At 45.0% G+C, this 20,855-nt stretch overlaps 1 protein-coding gene across 19 annotated transcripts in view; it reads left to right on the top strand.

Annotated features, from left to right (window-relative positions):
- The window catches only part of LOC137547218 (uncharacterized), a 742,288-nt gene that overhangs the window by 338,066 nt on the left and 383,367 nt on the right, over nucleotides 1-20,855 (top strand). For all 19 annotated transcript variants that reach the window (XR_011026524.1, XM_068270547.1, XM_068270550.1 and 16 more), the window contains one exon: nucleotides 20,754-20,835. Coding sequence is in view for 18 of the 19 variants with exons in the window: in XM_068270547.1 (XP_068126648.1) it covers nucleotides 20,754-20,835 (82 nt within the window). In the remaining variant the exon portion in view is untranslated. The remainder of the gene's footprint in view (nucleotides 1-20,753; nucleotides 20,836-20,855) is intronic.

Here is a 20,855-nt window from a genome sequence, read left to right on the forward strand (position 1 = left end):
GGCTGCCATATTTATTTTCTCTTAAACAATACCAGTTGCCTGGCTATCCTTCTGATCTATTTGGCTGCAATAGTGTCTGAATCACACCAGAAACAAGCATGCAGCTAATCCAGTCAGATCTGACAACAATGTCAGAAACACCTGAACTGCTGCATGCTAGTTCAGGGTCTAGGGCTAAAAGTATTAGAGGCAGATGATCAGTAGGATAGCCAGGCAGCTGGTAATGCATATAAGGAAATAAATATGGAAGCCTTCATATTCCTCTCCCTTCAGTTGTCCTGTAATGTGTAGACAGCTGGCAACAAATATAAGCACCCGCCCCCCCCCAAGTGAAGAATGTCAAAATATCTGCCCAAAGCGACAGTATTTTGTGTGCCCATCATTATTTTCTAGCACATCACCAAAAACGTCTGCGTTGTCCATTGACTTCCATGTATTTCGCCACCGCTGGGTTGCAGCAGAAGTCTGAGGGTAATGTGCTGTTGACTTCGCATCGAGTTTGCGGCTGATCGGGAACTTCCGACGCGACGCAGTAAGTGTATTAGGTCACATAGACTTTCATTGCTGTTGTGTTACCCTGTGTGCACAAAGTCAGGAATCCGAGGAGGAACCGCACACCACTGTGGAGGTGCTGGACCTGAGTAACAGTCAATAATAAATCCAGAAGGTCCGCACACTCATATGTAGACCAAGTAACCCATTCTGTGTGTTTCCCTTGACAAAGGGGACCCCTCGGGGGCCCGAAACGAATCGTTGGTTATGGAAGGGAATTGTGTCACGTTTTTTGAATAAAACAGCAGACTTGGTCTACATATGAGTGTGCGGACCTTCTGGATTTATCTGTGTGCACAAAGGGTAACACAATGCAAAGATAATGGACAAGCATACAAGGGGCCTTAGTAGCACCCTGTACATTTATCTCTGGTCAGCAGCTGCCAATGTGTGGTGCCCATACGCAGTACAATAACAAACATTCCCATCTATTTGATCTAAACGATCGAAACAAATGAAAATCAAAAAATAATCTTTTTCTTTTTTGATCAAGAAAAACTAACTATTATCCCATCTTATTCAATAAAAATGTGATTGTGTTTGAAAAATCTTTATATTCGATCTAACAGAATAATCGAACAAAATTATCGAATTGAAAAAAGACAAAGAAATTGTACCATGTATGGGCACTTTAACAAGAAGCAAGCCAGGTGCAGAAAATCAGTGGCTATGGTATTGTGTGATTACAGTTTTTAAGAGATTCTGTATCGAAAAAAGGGCCCCTGGGGGTACTTACCTCGGGAGAGGAAAGCCTCTGGATCTGATTGAGGCTCCTCCCATCCTCCTCTGCGCCATGGTGGTCTCGCTGGGCCCCTCTGAAGCCACAGTGGACACTTTGTCAGGCTGTTGTGCGGTCGCACCTGCAATATTTACCTTCTCCGTCTCCAGCAGGCGCACTAGCGGCTCTTGGCTCAGATCAGGCGGAAATAGCTGATCCCAGTCGGGTCCGCTCTACTGTGCAGGAGCAGGTGACTTGCGCCTGTGCAGTAGAATGGACCTGAATGGGATCGGCTATTTCCGCCTGATCCCGAGCAGAGAGTGGCTACTGCGCCTGTGCTGGAGCCAGGAAGGTAATATTTACATGGCCGCCGTGCGGAGTGGCCCAGCAAGACCACCGTGGGAAGGAGGAGGACGTGGGAAGCCTCAATCGGATCCAGAGGCTTCCCCCTTCCGAGGTAAGTACCCCCCAGGAGCCCTTTTTTTTCGATACAGGTTTTCTTTAAGTGACAGGGCTGTGTATATTGCATGGAGCAGGAGCAACAGGGCCAGATACTTGGAAAGGTAACGCAGGTCAGGGCTTCAGGCAGCTACTGCCCAAGGGGGCTGAAAGAGGCTGCATATGAAAGAGGGGCTGCAAGTGAGGAGCAACATATAGGAAAGAGTAGCTACAGCTCAAAGGAACCATACATGACAGAGAGAGGCTGCTGCACATGGGTGAGGGGGCTGCACATAAAATGGGAGAGAGCTGCTTTACAATGAATGGAAGTCTCAGGAAAGTTGGTCCAGGGACTCAGACAAGGCTGTCATCTTTATCCCATTTTGAAACTTACAAGCTGCTAGGCCAGGCATGGGCAAACTCGGCCCTCCAGCTGTTATGGAACTACAAGTCCCACAATGCATTTCCCTTTATTAGTCATGGCTGTGGCTGTCAGACTCCTGCAATGCATTGTGGGACTTGTAGTTCCTTAACAGCTGGAAGGCCAAGTTTGCCCATGCCTGTGCTAGGCACTGGGCTGAATACAGTCCTGTTTTCTGAAGCACTTAAACAGCCAAGAAACAGTGAGAGACAGCTTGAGATAAGGTTTTACTGCAGGAAAATTCAAGGGGTCATTATATCTGCTTTTTTTTATGGCTTAAAAAAAGTGTGATTTTAAAGCTGGAACTGTGACAGTATGATGCAATGTTATAAAAAAAAGCTATATAATTGAAAATAAAAATTAGCTACTGTTATTAGTAGCTATTGCTACTAATGTTCTATTTATTATCCGTACTACACATACAATTCATTATATCATACGTTGTTTTTTTCTCACTTCACGTTGTTTCAAGTGTAAAACAATAGCCAGGCATAGGTGCTCCCAGTATATCCAGGCATAGGTACTCCCATTAAAGCCAGGCATAGGTACTCCTAGTATAGCCAGGCATAGGTGCTCCCAGTATAGCCAGGCATAGGTGCTCCCAGTATATCCAGGCATAGGTGCTCCCATTAAAGCCAGGCATAGGTACTCCTAGTATAGCCAGGCATAGGTGCTCCCAGTATAGCCAGGCATAGGTACTCCCAGTATAGCCAGGCATAGGTGCTCCCAGTATAGCCAGGCATAGGTGCTCCCAGTATAGCCAGGCATAGGTACTCCCAGTATAGCCAGGCATAGGTACTCCCAGTATAGCCAGGCATAGGAGTGTAGGTGTGTGTATGTTTTACCAGCCACATGGGGAAGTTTGTATCCAAGAGGGGTCCCGTGGGTTGTTGCTGCACCCGGGCTTACACTGCCAATGTATCAACCAGAAACACTGTCATCGTCTGGATGGGAATTCAATGTACTGTTGTTCTTTAACTGCTTACAATGATGCGCATTTAGGCCTTAGACACACCGCTTCGATTAAAAAAAAATGCTCTCATTGACTTGCATATAAATTACAGTAAAAATCACAGCAAAATTGCAGTGACTGCAACTTTTCAAAATATCGCGACCGCCTTGATACTGCCACAATTTTAATGCAAGTCAATAGGAGTGTTTTTAAAGAAACACAGACGCAGCGCAAACGGCCAGCACAGCGCTCTGCAGTGTGTCTGCAGCCGGTCACTCACCTCTCTGGGCTCCAGCAAGGTGATTACTTTCTTTCCTCTTCCAGATTCCTGGCCTGTAAGGCTCCAGCAGTGTCTATCATCACATTACCCGCTAGCATGTGCAGGCGGGTCACATGATGAGATGTCACTGGTGCCATAGAGATAGGGATGCTAAAAAGGGAAGGAACGTGATCGCCTTACTGGAGCCTGGAGAAGTCAGTTACGTCTCTACTCTGTTCTGCTTGTGCTCTGCAATTCAGAGGGCCTGCCGCAGACATTGGATAACCATCCAATCGGTGCAGGGGTCTCAGTGCCTTGTGGGTTATACAACCCTGCAGAGGTCACATAGGCCCCTAAAGTCATGGATACCTCATTTGGCTGCGCCACCAGCGCAGCTGTATGTCTGCCGCTGGACTGTGTGTCAAAGTGTCAGTGTAAATGGCATTGGTAGGGGTAATGATCCCTGTAAATGCAGCTTGGACTTGCTCTTTACTTGTCAGTATAATTTAAAAAAAAGCTATCTGTATCACATCTGGCTTCCATTTTCAAAGTGCTGCAATAATCCATCAAAGACAGAATGAAATACTGCATAATTCCTTAGAGCGGGATTGTCAGCCATAAAATCAAATTCCATTTACCCACTGCTCTGTGTTTATTATGCAGTCTACAACCTGACCCTGTACTACAAGCATTCCAATATAATCATAAATGTTTCTGCTGAAATAACTCTTACCACAGTCAGCCTGACTCTATTTGGTACATTGCCAGGGAGAGGGATACTTGTTATCTGCCCTCCCACATTCCTTCTCCTCACTGATTCGCTGAGGGCAGTTCAGTGTGACACGAAGCTGAGAAGGGAAAAACACCTCACCCCTCTGCAAAAGCTGCTGAAATAAGAGCTATGATGTGCTCACATGTGTTGACAAAGAAAGGTAGATATCACGGTTTATAGGAGCAAAAAAGAGTAAGGGAGGACATTAGGGTTGGCTTCAGAGTAAGTAAAGATGGAAACTGCCTGAAACAGTTATCTCTTTATTTACGATACAGGTATATAATAAACTGAAATAAAATTGCTAACGGTACAATACTTATGTTATGTAAGTAGAACTAGTATTTACCTACTTATATATTTTCTTTTCCTGGTATAGTAAGGCTGTCCCTGCTGCTTTAATGAACTGAATCAAATACCACATGATTCCTTAACTGCTTGCCGACCGCGTCATGCCGATTGGCGTAACAACCTTGGGGCTAATTTTGCAGGGTATCGCACGCGCTGATGCGTGCGCATCTCTGCTCGCTAGCTCAGCTCCGCCTTCAGTCTCCCAGCGGTGATCGCCGCTTGGTGGCTATTAAGCCTATCACAGCCGATCTCACTGATAGGCAGACAGGGGGAGGGAGGGAGGGAGAGGGAGAAAAACAATACAGAAATGTATGTAAAAATAAATCAGCAGCAAGAATCATGCCACCTGGCGATTGCAATTCAGCATAAAACTATTTGCGGTAGTAGAAAATGAGCGTTCATCGTGATTGTAAGTCAGTATGCATGTTTTTCAATACGTGCAAAACACCTACTGGCCTTACTCAATGATATGGTCCAAATGATCAGAGAATTTAATCTAATAGTGACGCCTGGAACTTGTATGTATATGTGCATAAGTAACGTCTATGGGTATGGTGAATAATGTGTAGTATCAATATTAGTATAAATTAACTATATTTGATAACAACGCCTTTTGGTCAGGTGTGGAATGAAATGGCTTTGTGGGGAGGAGGTGTAAATGACCTGATCATACTTTTAAATATCCTCCATCTTGTGATTCACTGTCCACCATTTTGTATGCCTCAGCTTGAATATGCTCCCTAACTGGTTGAAGCCCATAATTGTGATGATAGAAACAATCCTTATGCTTATTATTGTCTGGAAATTATGAATAATGTGGAGTCATACACTTTGATCTGATGACCTACAGCGGGGAGAGATGACCGTCTGTTAGGCTACCTCGACTGCCCACCTCCTCTGAAGACCCCTCAGTGATTGAGGAGCTGGGTGGAGGACATCACCTCTTCCAGGGGTCCCACAGGTGCACCACTGCAGTTTGAGCACCGCTCTTAGAAGAGTCAATGCCATGTTGTGATTTCACCAGGATTACTCCGGAGCAGTCCTTGTGCTGTGGTGTACCTTTGGAAGCTGTAGTCATCAGAGTTATTGTTTTAGATAGATAAATGTATGTGTTTAGTTTGAATGAAATCAAATAAACGTGTGTGAGCTTCTTGTTGCACTAAAATGTGGAGATAATAGTAATTGTGGTAATTAATATGATACTATCAATAATAGTCAAGATAAATATATTGATAACGGCATAATTTATTCAGGTGGGGCTCAGTCTCCGCCTTCAGTCTCCCAGCGGCGATCACCGCTTGGGGGCTGTTAGACGGCGGTTATTTACTCAGTACAGCGCTGAAGGGGGAGGGAGGGAGAGGGAGAAAAAAAATACAGAAATGTATTTAAAAATAAATAATACAAACATTGATAAAAAATAAACAACCATCTGGGGGGCGATCAGACCCCACCAACAGAGGAGGGGGGGGGATCACTTGTGTACTGAGCTGTGCGGCCCTGCAGCGAGTCTCTAAACCTGCAGTGGCCAATTCAGTGAAAAATGGCCTGTTCTTTAGGGGATTTTAACACTGCCGTCCTCAAGAGGTTAAAATACCAAGTGATTGACCAAGCTGTTACTGCATGTGTTAAAGTATTACTGAATACTCAACAAGAATATTTTTTACCGATTGGTAAATTGTGCCACATGGAATTTTAACCGAACGGCAGCTTTCAGATTCTGCTGCCGGCCGCTGGCCAATTAGAAGAGGCAGAGCGGGGGGGAGGCGGTACAGTGGGAGTGGAGGACGCCACAACGTCATAGCTGGGGGATAGCACTGGGCACGATGTATCTACGTACGCACGCTGCCCGCCGCCCCCTGCGCCCGCCATTCAGCCACCCATTCTACACTCCAGCCAACGCGGCCGAAAGAGGGGAGACCAGGAGGAGCCCCAGACACCGCCGCTGGAACTGGAGGGAGGTAAGTGGCACCTACGCCTAACTACACTGTAGCTGGCTAACTATCCTGAAGCCACCCACACCTAACTACACTATACCTGGCTAACTATACTGAAGCCACCCACACCTAACTACACTATACCTGGCTAACTATCCTGAAGCCACCCACACCTAACTGCACTATACCTGGCAAACTATACTGAAGGCACCACACCTAACTACACTATACCTGGCTAACTATCCTGAAGCCACCCACACCTAACTACACTATACCTGGCTAACTATACTGAAGACACCCACACCTAACTACACTATACCTGGCTAACTATACTGAAGCCACCCACACCTAACTACACTATACCTGGCTAACTATACTGAAGGTACCCACACCTAACTACACTATACCTGGCTAACTATCCTGAAGCCACCCACACCTAACTACACTATACCTGGCTAACTATCCTGAAGCCACCCACACCTAACTACACTATACCTGGCTAACTATACTGAAGCCACCCACACCTAACTACACTATACCTGGCTAACTATACTGAAGCCACCCACACCTAACTACACTATACCTGGCTAACTATCCTGAAGCCACCCACACCTAACTGCACTATACCTGGCAAACTATACTGAAGGCACCACACCTAACTACACTATACCTGGCTAACTATCCTGAAGCCACCCACACCTAACTACACTATACCTGGCTAACTATACTGAAGACACCAACACCGAACTACACTATACCTGGCTAACTATACTGAAGCCACCCACACCTAACTACACTATACCTGGCTAACTATACTGAAGGTACCCACACCTAACTACACTATACCTGGCTAACTATCCTGAAGCCACCCACACCTAACTACACTTTACCTGGCTAACTAAACTGAAGCCACCCACACCTAACTACACAATACCTGGCTACCTATACTGAAGGCCCCTACACCTAGCTATCTAATGAAAGGTACCTATTCCTAACTATACTATACTTGGCTACCTATATTGAAAGGCAGATATACCTAGCTATCTATACTTGAGGCACCTATACCTATCTACCTATACTCAAGGCACCTATACCTAGCTACCTAAATGTTGGTAGATCTCCTGGACTCTGCAAATTTTAAAGTAGTTCGCGAGCCTAAAAATTGTGGGCACCCCTGTGTTAAAGAGTACCTGTGAGGGGAAAAAAAACTTAATTTTCTTAGCATCATTACTTCTTCATGTAGACATATTTAAATTTGGAAACGGTTATGGAATGCCTTTACAATGATTTTGAGAAATTATGCAAGTTTTGCAATACGGCCGAGTAACTATTGGTCACATCTAATTATATGATCACAAAGGATATGATATACTGCACTTAAAGCCCTTTTACACTAGCAAGTGCGATCGCAAGCGCAAGTGCGCTCCGTTTGCTATCGTGCAGGCTGCTTTTTCGATTCGCTGCAATTGCATCATATGGCCGCCAGGAACGAAGCGCGATCGCAGCATGAATCATGCCAGCTGGCGATTGCAGTTCAGCATAAAACTATATGCGGTAGTAGAAAATGAGCCTTCATCGTGATTGTAAATCAGTATGCATATTTTGCAATACGTGCAAAACACCTACTGGCCAAACTCAATGATGTGGTCAAAATGATCAGAGAATTTAATCTAAGACTGATGCCTGAAACTTGTATGTATATGTGCATAAGTAGCGTCTATGGGTATGGTGGATAATGTAATAGTATCAATAATAGTATAAATTAACTATATTTGATAACGGCGTCTTTTGGTCAGGTGAGGAACGGAAAGGCTTTGTGGGGAGGAGGTGTAAATGACCTAATCATACTGTTAAATATCCTCCATCTTGTGATTCACTGTCCTCCATTTTGTATGCTTCAGCTTGAATATGCTCTCTAACTGGTTGAAGCCCATAGTTGTGGTGATAGAAACAATCCTTATGCTTATTATTGTCGGGAAATTATGAATAATGTGGAGTCATACACTTTGATCTGATGACCTACAGCGGGGAGAGATGACCGTCTGTTAGGCTACCTCGACTGCCCACCTCCTCTGAAGACCCCTCAGTGATTGAGGAGCTGGGTGGAGGACATCACCTCTTCCAGGGGTCCCACAGGTGCACCACTGCAGTTTGAGCACCGCTCTTAGAAGAGTCAATACCATGTTGTGATTTCACCAGGATTACTCCGGAGCAGTCCTTGTGCTGTGGTGCACCTTTGGAAGCTGTAGTCATCAGAGTTATTGTTTTAGATAGATAATTGTATGTGTTTAGTTTGAATGAAATCAAATAAACGTGTGTGAGCTTCTTGTTGCACTAAAATGTGGAGATAATAGTAATTGTGGTAATTAATATAATACTATCAATAATAGTCAAGATAAATATATTGATAACGGCATCATTTATTCAGGTGGGGCTCAGTCTCCGCCTTCAGTCTCCCAGCGGCGATCGCCGCTTGGGGGCTGTTAGACGGCGGTTATTTACTCAGTACAGCGCTGAAGGGGGAGGGAGGGAGAGAGAGAGAAAAAATAAAGAAATGTATTTAAAAATAAATAATACAAAAATTGATAAAAAATAAACAACCATCTGGGGGGCGATCAGACCCCACCAACAGAGGAGGGGGGGATCACTTGTGTACTGAGCTGTGCGGCCCTGCAGCGAGTCTCTAAAGCTGCAGTGGCCAATTCAGTGAAAAATGGCCTGTTCTTTAGGGGGTTTTAACACTGCCATCCTCAAGAGGTTAAAATACCAAGTGATTGACCAAGCTGTTACTGCATGTGTTAAAGTATTACTGAATACTCAACAAGAATATTTTTTACCGCGAGGTAAATTGTGCCACATGAAATTTTTATCGAACGAGTTTTAGCAAATCAAAGGCATAGTGTTTGTTCACTTCTATAGACCTACTTACATTAGCGGCCATGTGATAAAAGTACAAATTGGTTCTCTCAAAGATGGAGGATTTTAACATACACTGTATGTAAACATGTGTTAAAGCAGGGGTGCGCAATAGGTCGATCGTGATCTACCGGTAGATCGCGACTGCCTATTTGGTAGATCGCGGCCGGCAGCTATCAGATTCTGCTGCCGGCCGCTGGCCAATCAGAAGAGGCAGAGCAGGGGAGAGGAGGTACAGTGGGAGTGGAGAACGCCACAACTTCATAGCTGGGGGTAGCGCTGGGCACGATGTATCTACGTACGCACGCTGCCCGCCGCCCCCTGCGCCCGCCATTCAGCCGCCCATTCTACACTCCAGCCAACGCGACCGAAAGAAGGGAGACCAGGAGAAGCCCCAGACACCGCTGCTGGAACTGGAGGGAGGTAAGTGGCACCTACGCCTAACTACACTGTAGCTGGCTAACTATCCTGAAGCCACCCACACCTAACTACACTATACCTGTCTAACTATCCTGAAGCCACCCATACCTAACTACACTATACCTGGCTAACTATCCTGAAGCCACTCACACCAAACTACACTATACCTGGCTAACTATACTAAAGCCACCCACACCGAACAACACTATACCTGGCTAACTATCCTGAAGCCCCCAACACCTAACTACACTATACCTGGCTAACTATACTGAAGCCACCCACACCTAACTACACTATACCTGGCTAACTATCCTGAAGCCACCCACACCTAACTACACTATACCTGGCTAACTATACTGAAGCCACCCACACCTAACTACACTATACCTGGCTAACTATACTGAAGGTACCCACACCTAACTACACTATACCTGGCTAACTTTCCTGAAGCCACCCACACCTAACTACACTATACCTGACTAACTATACTGAAGCCACCCACACCTAACTACACTATACATGGCTAACTATACTGAAGCCACCCACACCTAACTACACTATACCTGGCTAACTATACTGAAACCACCCACACCTCACTACACTATACATGGCTAACTATAATGAAGCCACCTTCACCTAACTACACTATACCTGGCTAACTATCCTGAAGGGACCTACACCTAACTATACTATACCTGGCTAACTATCCTGAAGCCACCCACACCTAACAACACTATACCTGGCTAACTATCCTGAAGCCACCCACACCTAACTACACTATACCTGGCTAACTATACTGAAGGCCCCTACACCTAGCTATCTACTGAAGGTACCTATTCCTAACTATACTATACTTGGCTACCTATATTGAAAGGCCGATATACCTAGCTATCTATACTTCAGGCACCTATACCTATCTACGTATACTGAAGGCACCTATACCTAGCTACCTAAATGTTGGTAGATCTCCTGGACTCGGCAAATTTTAAAGTAGCTCGCGAGCCGAAAAAGTGTGGGCACCACTGCACTAGAGAAACAATTTTATTGTGCAGTTTTAAACAGTACTGCAATGGATCACCAACATGGCAACCTAGGTTGGTACCTAGGGCCTAATGGGTGTCAGGGGCCCAGTTGCCATATTCTCTGACCTATTTGTCATTTGAGATGAACAATAGGACCATTGGGGGAGGGGGGCAAAACTACTACCTTGCCTGGGGCCCTATTTCATCTTAGTCCATCTTTGAGCACTGCCGCTGCTAAACTGTTATCCGAGCTGTGCACTGCATCTGCAATCTTGTACACAATGTGCAATGCATAAACTGCATGAAGCCCATAGGAACAGTGATGTGCCCGAAAAATGACTTGCAAATCGCATGCTTCTAGTCATGGATTAAGATGAAATGGAGCCCTAGGCAAGGTAGGAACTTTAGTTGGAGAGTGGTCAGAAAAAGTGGCAGTTAGGACCCCTGGCAACCATTAGGTCCCAGGCACCCGCATAGGTTGCCTGTTAGATGAGACTGCTTAGAGGTCCCTCAAAACATCAGGCAGATTACAATGACCATGTGTATTGTATAAAAAGATTGTAATCATCAATCAATAGACGTCACATTAAATATGTTTAGTCCAAAAATGCATATTTTGCGGTACTAATCGTATATAAATGTGGGGCAACCATGACAATGGATAAAATCCAGTTATGTTTTAAAACAGTTAAAGTACTAGAGATGAACAGGAAAAAGTGTTCATACATACCTGGGGCATCCTCCGGCCTGATCGCTCCCTCTGCGCCGTCCTCTGCCTCCTCCATCTTCTGTAAGGGGTATCTTGGGCCAGTCGGTGCATGCACTGTGCGGCTGCGCACGCTCCCCCATCTCGCTCCCGTGGCTAGGAGAGCTGTAGTACTGCGCAGGTGCAGAAAGCTCTCAGAACGGGTGCGCGGTGGGGCCGGGCCGCAGTAACCCCCGACTGGCCAAGATACCGGGACCCCTTACAGAAGATCAAGAAGGCGGAGGAGGAAGCCCCAAGTATGTATGATTTTGTTTTTTCCTACTCATCTCAGGTTCCCTCTATGCCTGGTACACACTCTCAGTTATGATTGGCCAATCACTGACCAATTTTACCATCTCCATGTAGTATAAGGGTTTACTTACACAATCTGTTCATAGTATGCAATATCTGTTAGCCCTCATCCTACATGGAGGTGGGAAAATTGGTCAGTTATTGGCCAATCATGATTGAAAGTGTGTACTAGGCTTTACTCATAAAAAAATAACAAAATGACAGACACCATTCTCTATTCATTCCCTTATGTTTTGTAGAACATGTAGAAGATCCAATATACCTCCTGTCTACATAAGGGCCCTTTCACATGGGCAGTTGAACTGTGTGCTCACCAAGCAGTTACCAGGCAGCGACGAGCAGTTACCAAGCAGCAGTATGTACCAGGCAGCAGCAAGCAGTTGTGAGAGTTCTGCAGGCTTTTCACTGCCTATCAGCTGCTGGTGTGAAAGGGCCCTAACTGTTCAAGTATCTCTTCCTCTGTTAGCATATCCTTTCCTCTGATAGGAGCCACAGCCTACTCAACACCCTCTATGGAAAAAGTCTTCAGACTTCCCCATGCAGATCTTAAGCCTGGTACACACTTTCAATTATGATTGGCCAATCACTGACCTATTTTACCACCTCCATGTAGTATAAGAATCAATCAACAGATATTGAATATTATGAGTACTTTGTGTAGATAAACCCTCATACTACGTAGAGGGGGTAAAATTGGTCCGTGATTGGCCAATCATTATTGAAAGTGTGTACCAGGCTTAAAGGTTGCCACTAACAATACGCTTTGCCAACGGATCATTTACAAACAATTTTTTTGTATGAACGATTGGAAATGATCGTTTGGGACCACGAATGGCCAACAATCTAACCGACCAGATTAATTAAATCGATCCGATTTTCGGCTCCATCCCATCAGTCTGATCAGTTAGGAGATTTTTGTCCATTAGTGGTCCCAAACGACCATTTCCGAACGTTCATATGAATATTCGTTTGTAAACAATAGTTCAGCAAATTGTATCGTTAGTGGCCATCTTAAAGGGAATCCGAGGTGAGAGGGATATTGAGACTGCCATATTACTTTCCTTTTAAACAATACCAGTTGCCTGGCAGCCCTGCTGATCCTGTGTCTCTAATACTTTTCACCATGGACCCTGAACAAGCATGCAGCAGATCAGGTACTCTGACTCGGCTGACTCAGGTTTTACTGGATTAGCCATATGCTTGTTCCAGGGTTTTGCCTCAGACAGTACTTATGCCAGAAGATCAACAGGGCTGCCAGGCAACTGGCATTGTTATAAGGAAATAAATATGGCCACCTCCATATCCCTCTCACCTCTGGTATCCTTTAAAGGTGTCCATTAATAGTACAATCTTGATGGTACAATCTTACCGCTTCTGTGTAATATGAGGGACGTTCTGAAACTTCCATTCAATACTAACTCCGTTTACCTTTCTGCTGCATAGATTTGCTAAGTTTGTACTATTGCGATGTATCATTGATGGGCACCTTAAAGTGTACCTGTAACGATAGATATAAAAACATATACATACCTGTGGCTTCCTCCAGTACCCTTCAGTGATCGCTGCCTCGCTGTCCTCCTGCATTGCCTGGATCCTCCGCTATTCGGCTTGTAAAGTGCTTCGGGGTAAAGGTGTCCATTAATAGTACAATCTTGATTGTACAATCTTACCACTTCTGTGTAATATGAGGGATCTGAAACTTCCATTCAATACCAAGGCCCCATTTACACTTAAAAGCGCAAAACGCTGGCGATTACTGCCGGCATTTTGCGGGAGTTATTTTTCAGCGGAAAAAATCACTGAACACTGCGGAGATTTTTCCGCGATCGCGTTTAGCGCTTGTATAGCACTAAAACGTGATCGCCGGGAAATCGCCTGAAAATGGTGCAGGCTACGCCTTTGCGCTTGGCGATTTGTGTTAATCGACAGCGATTAACGCAAATCACACAAGTAAGAACGGGCCAATAGGGTTTTATAGCACTAGCGCTTTAAAAAGCACCAGAGCTTGAGCGTTTTGCCGAAATCGCCAGCAAAATGCTCTAGTGTGAATGGGGCCTAACTCAATCTACCTTTCTACTAAATAGATTTGGTAAGTTTGTACAATCACTGATGGGCACATTAATGCTGGGAACACGATGCAACTTCTAGTCCGATAGATGGGAATCGGTCGATTATTTCTGACATGCCCGATCTGTTTCTGATCGAGAAAAGGATCAATTTTGCAAAGTTATCATCGGAAAATGGATCCCTTTATCGATCTGGAGCAGTTTATACATGTACATATGGTACAACTTCTGTCCGATCACTTGTTGATCGTATGGGAAATTGTATTGTGTGTTCTCAGCATAAGGCATATGAGAGGGGAAGGTTAGTGTTAGGCCCAGGAGAGGGGAGGTTAGTGTTGGGCACTCAGGTTAGTGTTAGGCCCAGGAGAGGGGAGGTTAGTGTTTGGAAGAGGTTAGGAGTGAGTGCCGGCCAGATCAGCTGTTCATGCACAATCTGCGGTTGTCGGCCTAATACATGAGTATCACAATTCTGGGCAGTCCACAGTTTGCTCAAACAGATACAACCCCCTCCCTAATAACATAGAGAGAGAAACATGTCTCTGTGGAACTACAAGTCCCAGCATAGCATGCTGATAATTCAGCAGACACTTTAGAAGTTTTTTTGTTTTTAAACTCTGGGCCATCTCTCTCCCTCCAGCACTCTCTTCTATATTCTTAAGCTACATGCACATATGCGAGAATAGTTTCAGCCACCGATCGTTATGTGTGCACAATGGCCGCTAATTGATATTGCACCATTAAATATCTGCCCAGTCGGATTCTTAACGACCACCGATGGCCGCGCATGACTGTTGTGCAATGCTTTTTTACAGTCCCCGCCGACCATTGGAACCGTTCTGTTGTCCACTGATCGTCGTCCTTCTGCCCCCCCCCCCCCTCCATGGCAACAAAACACATCGCTAGTTTCAAGGCTAGGGATGTGTCTACACAACATCCTTCCGCGAATTGTCACCCGTGTGTATTTATACTTGTGTGTATTTATACTTACCTGGGGTTTCCTCCAGCCCCATAAGTGACGTGGGCCCCCTCACTGTCCTCTTGCTACGCCTTCTGGCAATCTGGCCAGTTTTGCGCTTCTGGGCATGTGATGCCACACACGCCCTCACCACGCTCCCTGCCCAGGAGCATTCTGGGCCTACACAGTACTACTGCATAGGCTGCTCCCGGCTGCCGGACTGCGACAGGGGGTGCAAAGGAAAGCGCGGCCAGCCAGATTACCGGAGGGGATTACAAGGCAATGGAGAGGGAGACCACGCTTCTCACGGGGCTGGAGGAGGCCTCAGGTCAGTATAAATACACACATATGCCATTCAGGTTTTGTTTAACTTTTCTATATTATGCTCTTTGCTCTGTTTTACCATTACCACATACACAATCACACAACACACGCAATATTACCACATACACAATCACACAACACACACAATATTACTACATACACAGTCACACAACACACACAATATTACCACATACACAGTCACACAACACAGTCACACAGCACACACACAATATTACCACATACACTATCACACAACACACACACAATATTACCACATACACAGTCATACAACACACACAATATTACCACATACACAATCACACAACACACACAATATTACTACATACACAGTCACACAACACACACAATATTACCACATACACAGTCACACAACACAGTCACACAGCACACACACACACACACAATATTACCACATACACAGTCACACAACACACACAATATTACCACATACACAGTCACACAACACACACAATATTACCACATACACAGTCACACAACACACACACAATATTACCACATACACAGTCACACAACACACACACACTATTACCACATACACAGTCACACAACACACACAATATTACCACATACACAGTCACACAACACACACACAATATTACCACATACACAGTCACACAACACACACACACTATTACCACATACACAGTCACACAACACACACAATATTACTACATACACAGTCACACAACACACACACAATATTACCACATACACAGTCACACAACACACACAATATTACCACATACACAATCACACAACACACACAATATTACCACATACACAGTCACACAACACACACACAATATTACCACATACACAGTCACACAACACACACACAATATTACCACATACACAGTCACACAACACACACAATATTACCACATACACAATCACACAACACACACAATATTACTACATACACAGTCACACCACACACACACACACACACAATATTACCACATACACAGTCACACAACACACACACAATATTACCACATACACAGACACACCACACACACACAATATTGCCACACAGTCACACAACACACACACACAATATTACCACATACACAGTCAGTGAGACACACTGTGACTCACTCCCCACTCATAAGAACTGCTGTGCACTTATCTGAAAGAGTGGGCGGGGCAGGGGGCGGATGCAGCACAACAGCAGCTCCCCCCTCCTCTATGGGAATTCTGCACACTGCAGGACAGCATACTACTGCTATTAATATAATACATGCTGTATACGTACATGTGAATGTATATGGGAGAGACTAGGAGCGAGCCCGACTCACGCTCTGCTCCCTTCCTATGTCTGCGGGGGCGTGGCTTAGCCCGTTGGGGGCGGAGCCTGGTCCCGAGCATTGACTGAAAATGAGGGGCGGAGCATAGCTCGAGCCTCTCGATCCTCTCTTCTCGTCAGACAGGGACGCGGCTCAGCTCAGGAGGAAGAGTGGGCGGTGCTGCAAGTAAGTACTGGGGCGGGGCAGCCACTGATCAGAACAGTAACCTGAGTGCCTATAAGCTGAGATGCGGCCATATATATGGATGAGGGGGAGGAGCGCAGTCTCTCCGCCCCTCATGGTGGCCCCTCCTCCGGCTGGAATCTCCGGCTTTATGCACTCTTTAAACGTTTTTTTACCATTTCAATGTGTTGTTCAATTTCATTCTGCCATTAGTAATGTGTAACGTACAGTGTGATTTGAAACTGTATATATATATATATATATATATATATATATATATACTATATACATCCTATATACATACAGGGGAGAGCATAGAGCGTGCCCCGACTCTCGCCCGGTGGAGGTGTTGGGGGCGGAGATTGGAATGTTGGGGGCGGGTCCGAGTCCCGAGCATTGACTGACCGAGGCTCGCAGCCATTAAACAGAACAGTACCTTGCCGTACCGTACCCCATAGTTGGCGCTTGTTGGCTGGAAATACATAGAAGGGGGCGGAACCATCCAGGATCAGGCCCCTCCCTGTCGGCACTGAAGGGAGGACAGCTGCAGATGGTAGCTACAGACAGCTGACATGCGGCCATGTAGATGATGAGGGGGAGGAGCGCAGTCTCCCCGCCCCTCCTGGTGGCCCCTTCCCAGGCTGGAATGATAGGCTTTATGCACACTATACAGGTTTTGCCCATCATGACAATGTGTGCATTTCTCTAATTAAATCATATGTGACGTGGACAGTGTGCTTTTTAAATGCACTACAGAAATGATTTTGTGCAGTTCCCAAACAGCACTGCCAGAGCAGGATCATCCACATGGCACCCTAGGCAGGTGCCTGGGGCCTAATGTGTGTCAGGGGGCTCTACTGCCAGTTTTACCCTCTAATTTCAGGTTACCAAAAGGACCATAGGAGCAGGTGGGCAAAACTACCTTGCTTATGGCCACATTTCATCGTAATCCAATCCAGCACACATTAGGTCCCAGGCACCTGCCTAGGTTGCCTGTTAGATGATCTTTCCAGAGGTCCCTCAAAACATCTGGCAGATTATGATGAGCAGATACTGTATATTACACAAAAAGATTGTAGTCATCAATCAATAGACATGTGGCATGAAATATGTATAGCCTATAAATGCATATTTTGTTAAACTAATCGTATATAAATGTGGTGCAGCCATGAAAATGGATGAAATCCAATTATATTAAAAACACTAAAGCTTTGTTCACATCTAAAATCAAAATTGCTGACGCCAGCGATTTTTTTATTTTTTGCGTGCTTTTTTTCCCCTCCCGGCGCTCCACTGCGCGCTACGATTTTATACAAACCGCTTTTCCAGAGCGATTCTGTTTTTTCACTTCCTGACATCAGTCAGCAAGTGAACTCTTTCACCCGGAAATGAATAAATACAATGTATTTATTCATGAAAACGCGAACGCTATTTTTTTTCCTATACCTTCCATTGTAACAAAATCGCCCTAAAAATGATACATGCAGCGCTTTACTGAGCGGAATGCCAAGGAAACGCGCTGATATGTACTATCCTATAGGGACTTATTACACAAGCGCTTTTAGGGCTATTTTGAAAATCGCCGGGCTGAAAAAATACGCAAAACGCCCTCGGTGTGAACTAGCTCTTATTCGTAAAGAAAAAATAAAATAAAAAAAATGGCAGATACCAATCCCTAATGCCTAGTAAACTCAATGCAATTTCCCATCAGATTGACGGTCAAATTGATTATTTCCGACAGGTCCAATCTAATTTCCGATCGTTTTTTCTGACCGATTTTCCAATCACTTGTATACAAAATCGACCGGAAAACAGATTGGCGCTGTCGGAAATAATCAGTTTGACTGTCAATCTGATGGAAAAATGGATTGTGTGTACTAGGCATTGTGTTTCCTAGTACACATGTAAATGATCCAATATACCTCCTGTCTACATCTGTTTAATGAACAACTGTAACGAGGGATATGGAGGCTGCCATACGTGAACCTGAACTCTTGCACAGAACAGAAGGAAGACAGAGAAATGTACCCTGTATGTATTTAGAGAGTTTAATTCCCCCTCATTTGTGACTAATCACAAGTTGTAATTCGATCTCTCCCTGTGTCACATGACTGCCACGGCAGAGATGGCAGATAAGCTCATTTGAAAGCACAGGCTGTAAACAATATGTCTGCTTACATGAATTAGGAAGTAGAAACTGTGCAGATTTATTATAAGATTTGTATCAGCTGTAACAAAGACTTTTTTTGCTTAAAGGTTATTATGCTTTTGCGTATCTTTTAGAGCAGAGATGACGTTATGAGTTCAGGTCCGCTTTAAATGTTGCATGGCTGCCCTGCTTGATCCTCTGTCTCTCGGGCTAGGAACACACATAGCAGAAGCGCTAGCGTTGCAGAGAACGCAGCGTTTTTGGCGCTAATGGAAGTCAATGGGCCGCATCAAAAAACGCATATAAAAAACTCATATGCGTTTTCAAACATGCGTTTGTAAACATGCTGGTTTTGTTGCATACTTATCAAAAACGCACATAATGAACATCAATGGTAACGCAATGGTATGCGTTTTTCATGTGTTTTATATGCACTTCTTTTTATTATTTTCTGATGTGTTTGCGCTTCCTGTTGTCTTCCTAGTGATTTGCATAAAACGCAATCGAAAAACACATAAAAAACGCATACAAAACCCATATGCGAATCGCAAACGCATAAAAATGCCCGTAAAATGCTAGAAAAATGCATATGCGGAAAAAAACGCAACGCACCATGTCTGTACAGCACCTGTGGTCCCCAGCGATCGCGGTCACAAGGCCCCCAAGTGGACAAACTGCACATGTGCAGCGTAGTATGTCCAAGTCAGAGGGCGCTGACCACACTGACCAGGACTAATAACAGCGGGAGTGATAGGGAAGCAGAGGCAGATGTCGGGCAGCGGGAGGTGCAGTAAGCCTATGCACACCTCCCCACACAACACACAGGGCGTCGCTTTGTGGATTTGTTTAGGACTCAGGTATCCTTTAAGTCTGGTACACACTTTTAGGGCTTGTTCACACTGCAGGCGTTTTTGTTATTTTTTAAGCGCGGGCGATTTTTCAAAATCGTCCTGAAAGCGCTTACACAATGATTCTGTATGGTAGTTCACATATGAGCGGCTTGTTTGCGTTTCACTTTGTAAAGTGGTGTTTGAGCCATTTTTGAGGCAATTTTGCTTCAATGGAAGGTATAGAAAAAACATGAAACGCTCACAAAACTGCCTTGTGGAGCGATTGCGTTTGCGTTTTTAAGAATAAACACATTGTATTTATTCTTTTCCGGATCAAAGAGTCCACTTCCTGACCTGCGTCAGGGAGTGAAATGCCAAAACGCTTGGGAGAAACGCGTTGGATACCGCTAACCACGAAAACGAATCGCCCACCCAAGCGCCGGGAATTGGAAAAAAAAGCCTCAAAAAAGCCCACCGCGGATGGACACGCGAGCGGAATGCAATGTGAACAAAGCCTTAGGGCTCAAACCCACTAGCAGCCTTTTTCAAAGCGCTTGTGACTTGAAAAGCTCTTGTTAATGTAATGCTATCTTACTGCTAGTGGTTTCCAGGCCTCCGTTATCATTGGCCAATCACTGACCAATTTTACCACCTTTATGTAGTCCATAAGACCCCATTCATACTTGCGTTTTCAACCGGCGTTTTGCAGGACTGATTTTTCCGCGATTTCACGCAGAGAAATCACTGAACACTGCTGCGATTTTGATGCGATCGCGTTTAGCGCTTCTATAGCAGTGAAACGCAATCGCCGGGAAATCGCCTGAAAATGGTGCAGGCGACGCGTTTGCGTTTTTGTCCGTTTTTGGGTGATTTGCGGCGATTAGTGCAAATCGCCCAAGTAAGAACGGGCCCATAGGGTTTCATTTTCGTTATCGCTTTTAAAAAGCGTTTGAGCGTTTTGCCGAAATCGCAGGCAAAACGCTTTAGTGTGAATGGGGCCTAAATGTATTTTTTGTGGTGCTGATCGTATATAAACAATAGAATACAATCATATTAACAACTCATTCATGAAAAAATTGACATATGCCATTCACTCTTCAATCCCTTAGGTTTTCCAGCATACGTGTTGGAGATCGGGGGACGCAGCGGACGAGACCAGGAGCAGCAGGACGGTGGCGGCAGCTGGAGCAGGTGAGATTACAATGCATAGG

This window comes from Hyperolius riggenbachi, chromosome 2, assembly GCF_040937935.1.
Source record: "Hyperolius riggenbachi isolate aHypRig1 chromosome 2, aHypRig1.pri, whole genome shotgun sequence".
NCBI lineage: Eukaryota > Metazoa > Chordata > Amphibia > Anura > Hyperoliidae > Hyperolius > Hyperolius riggenbachi.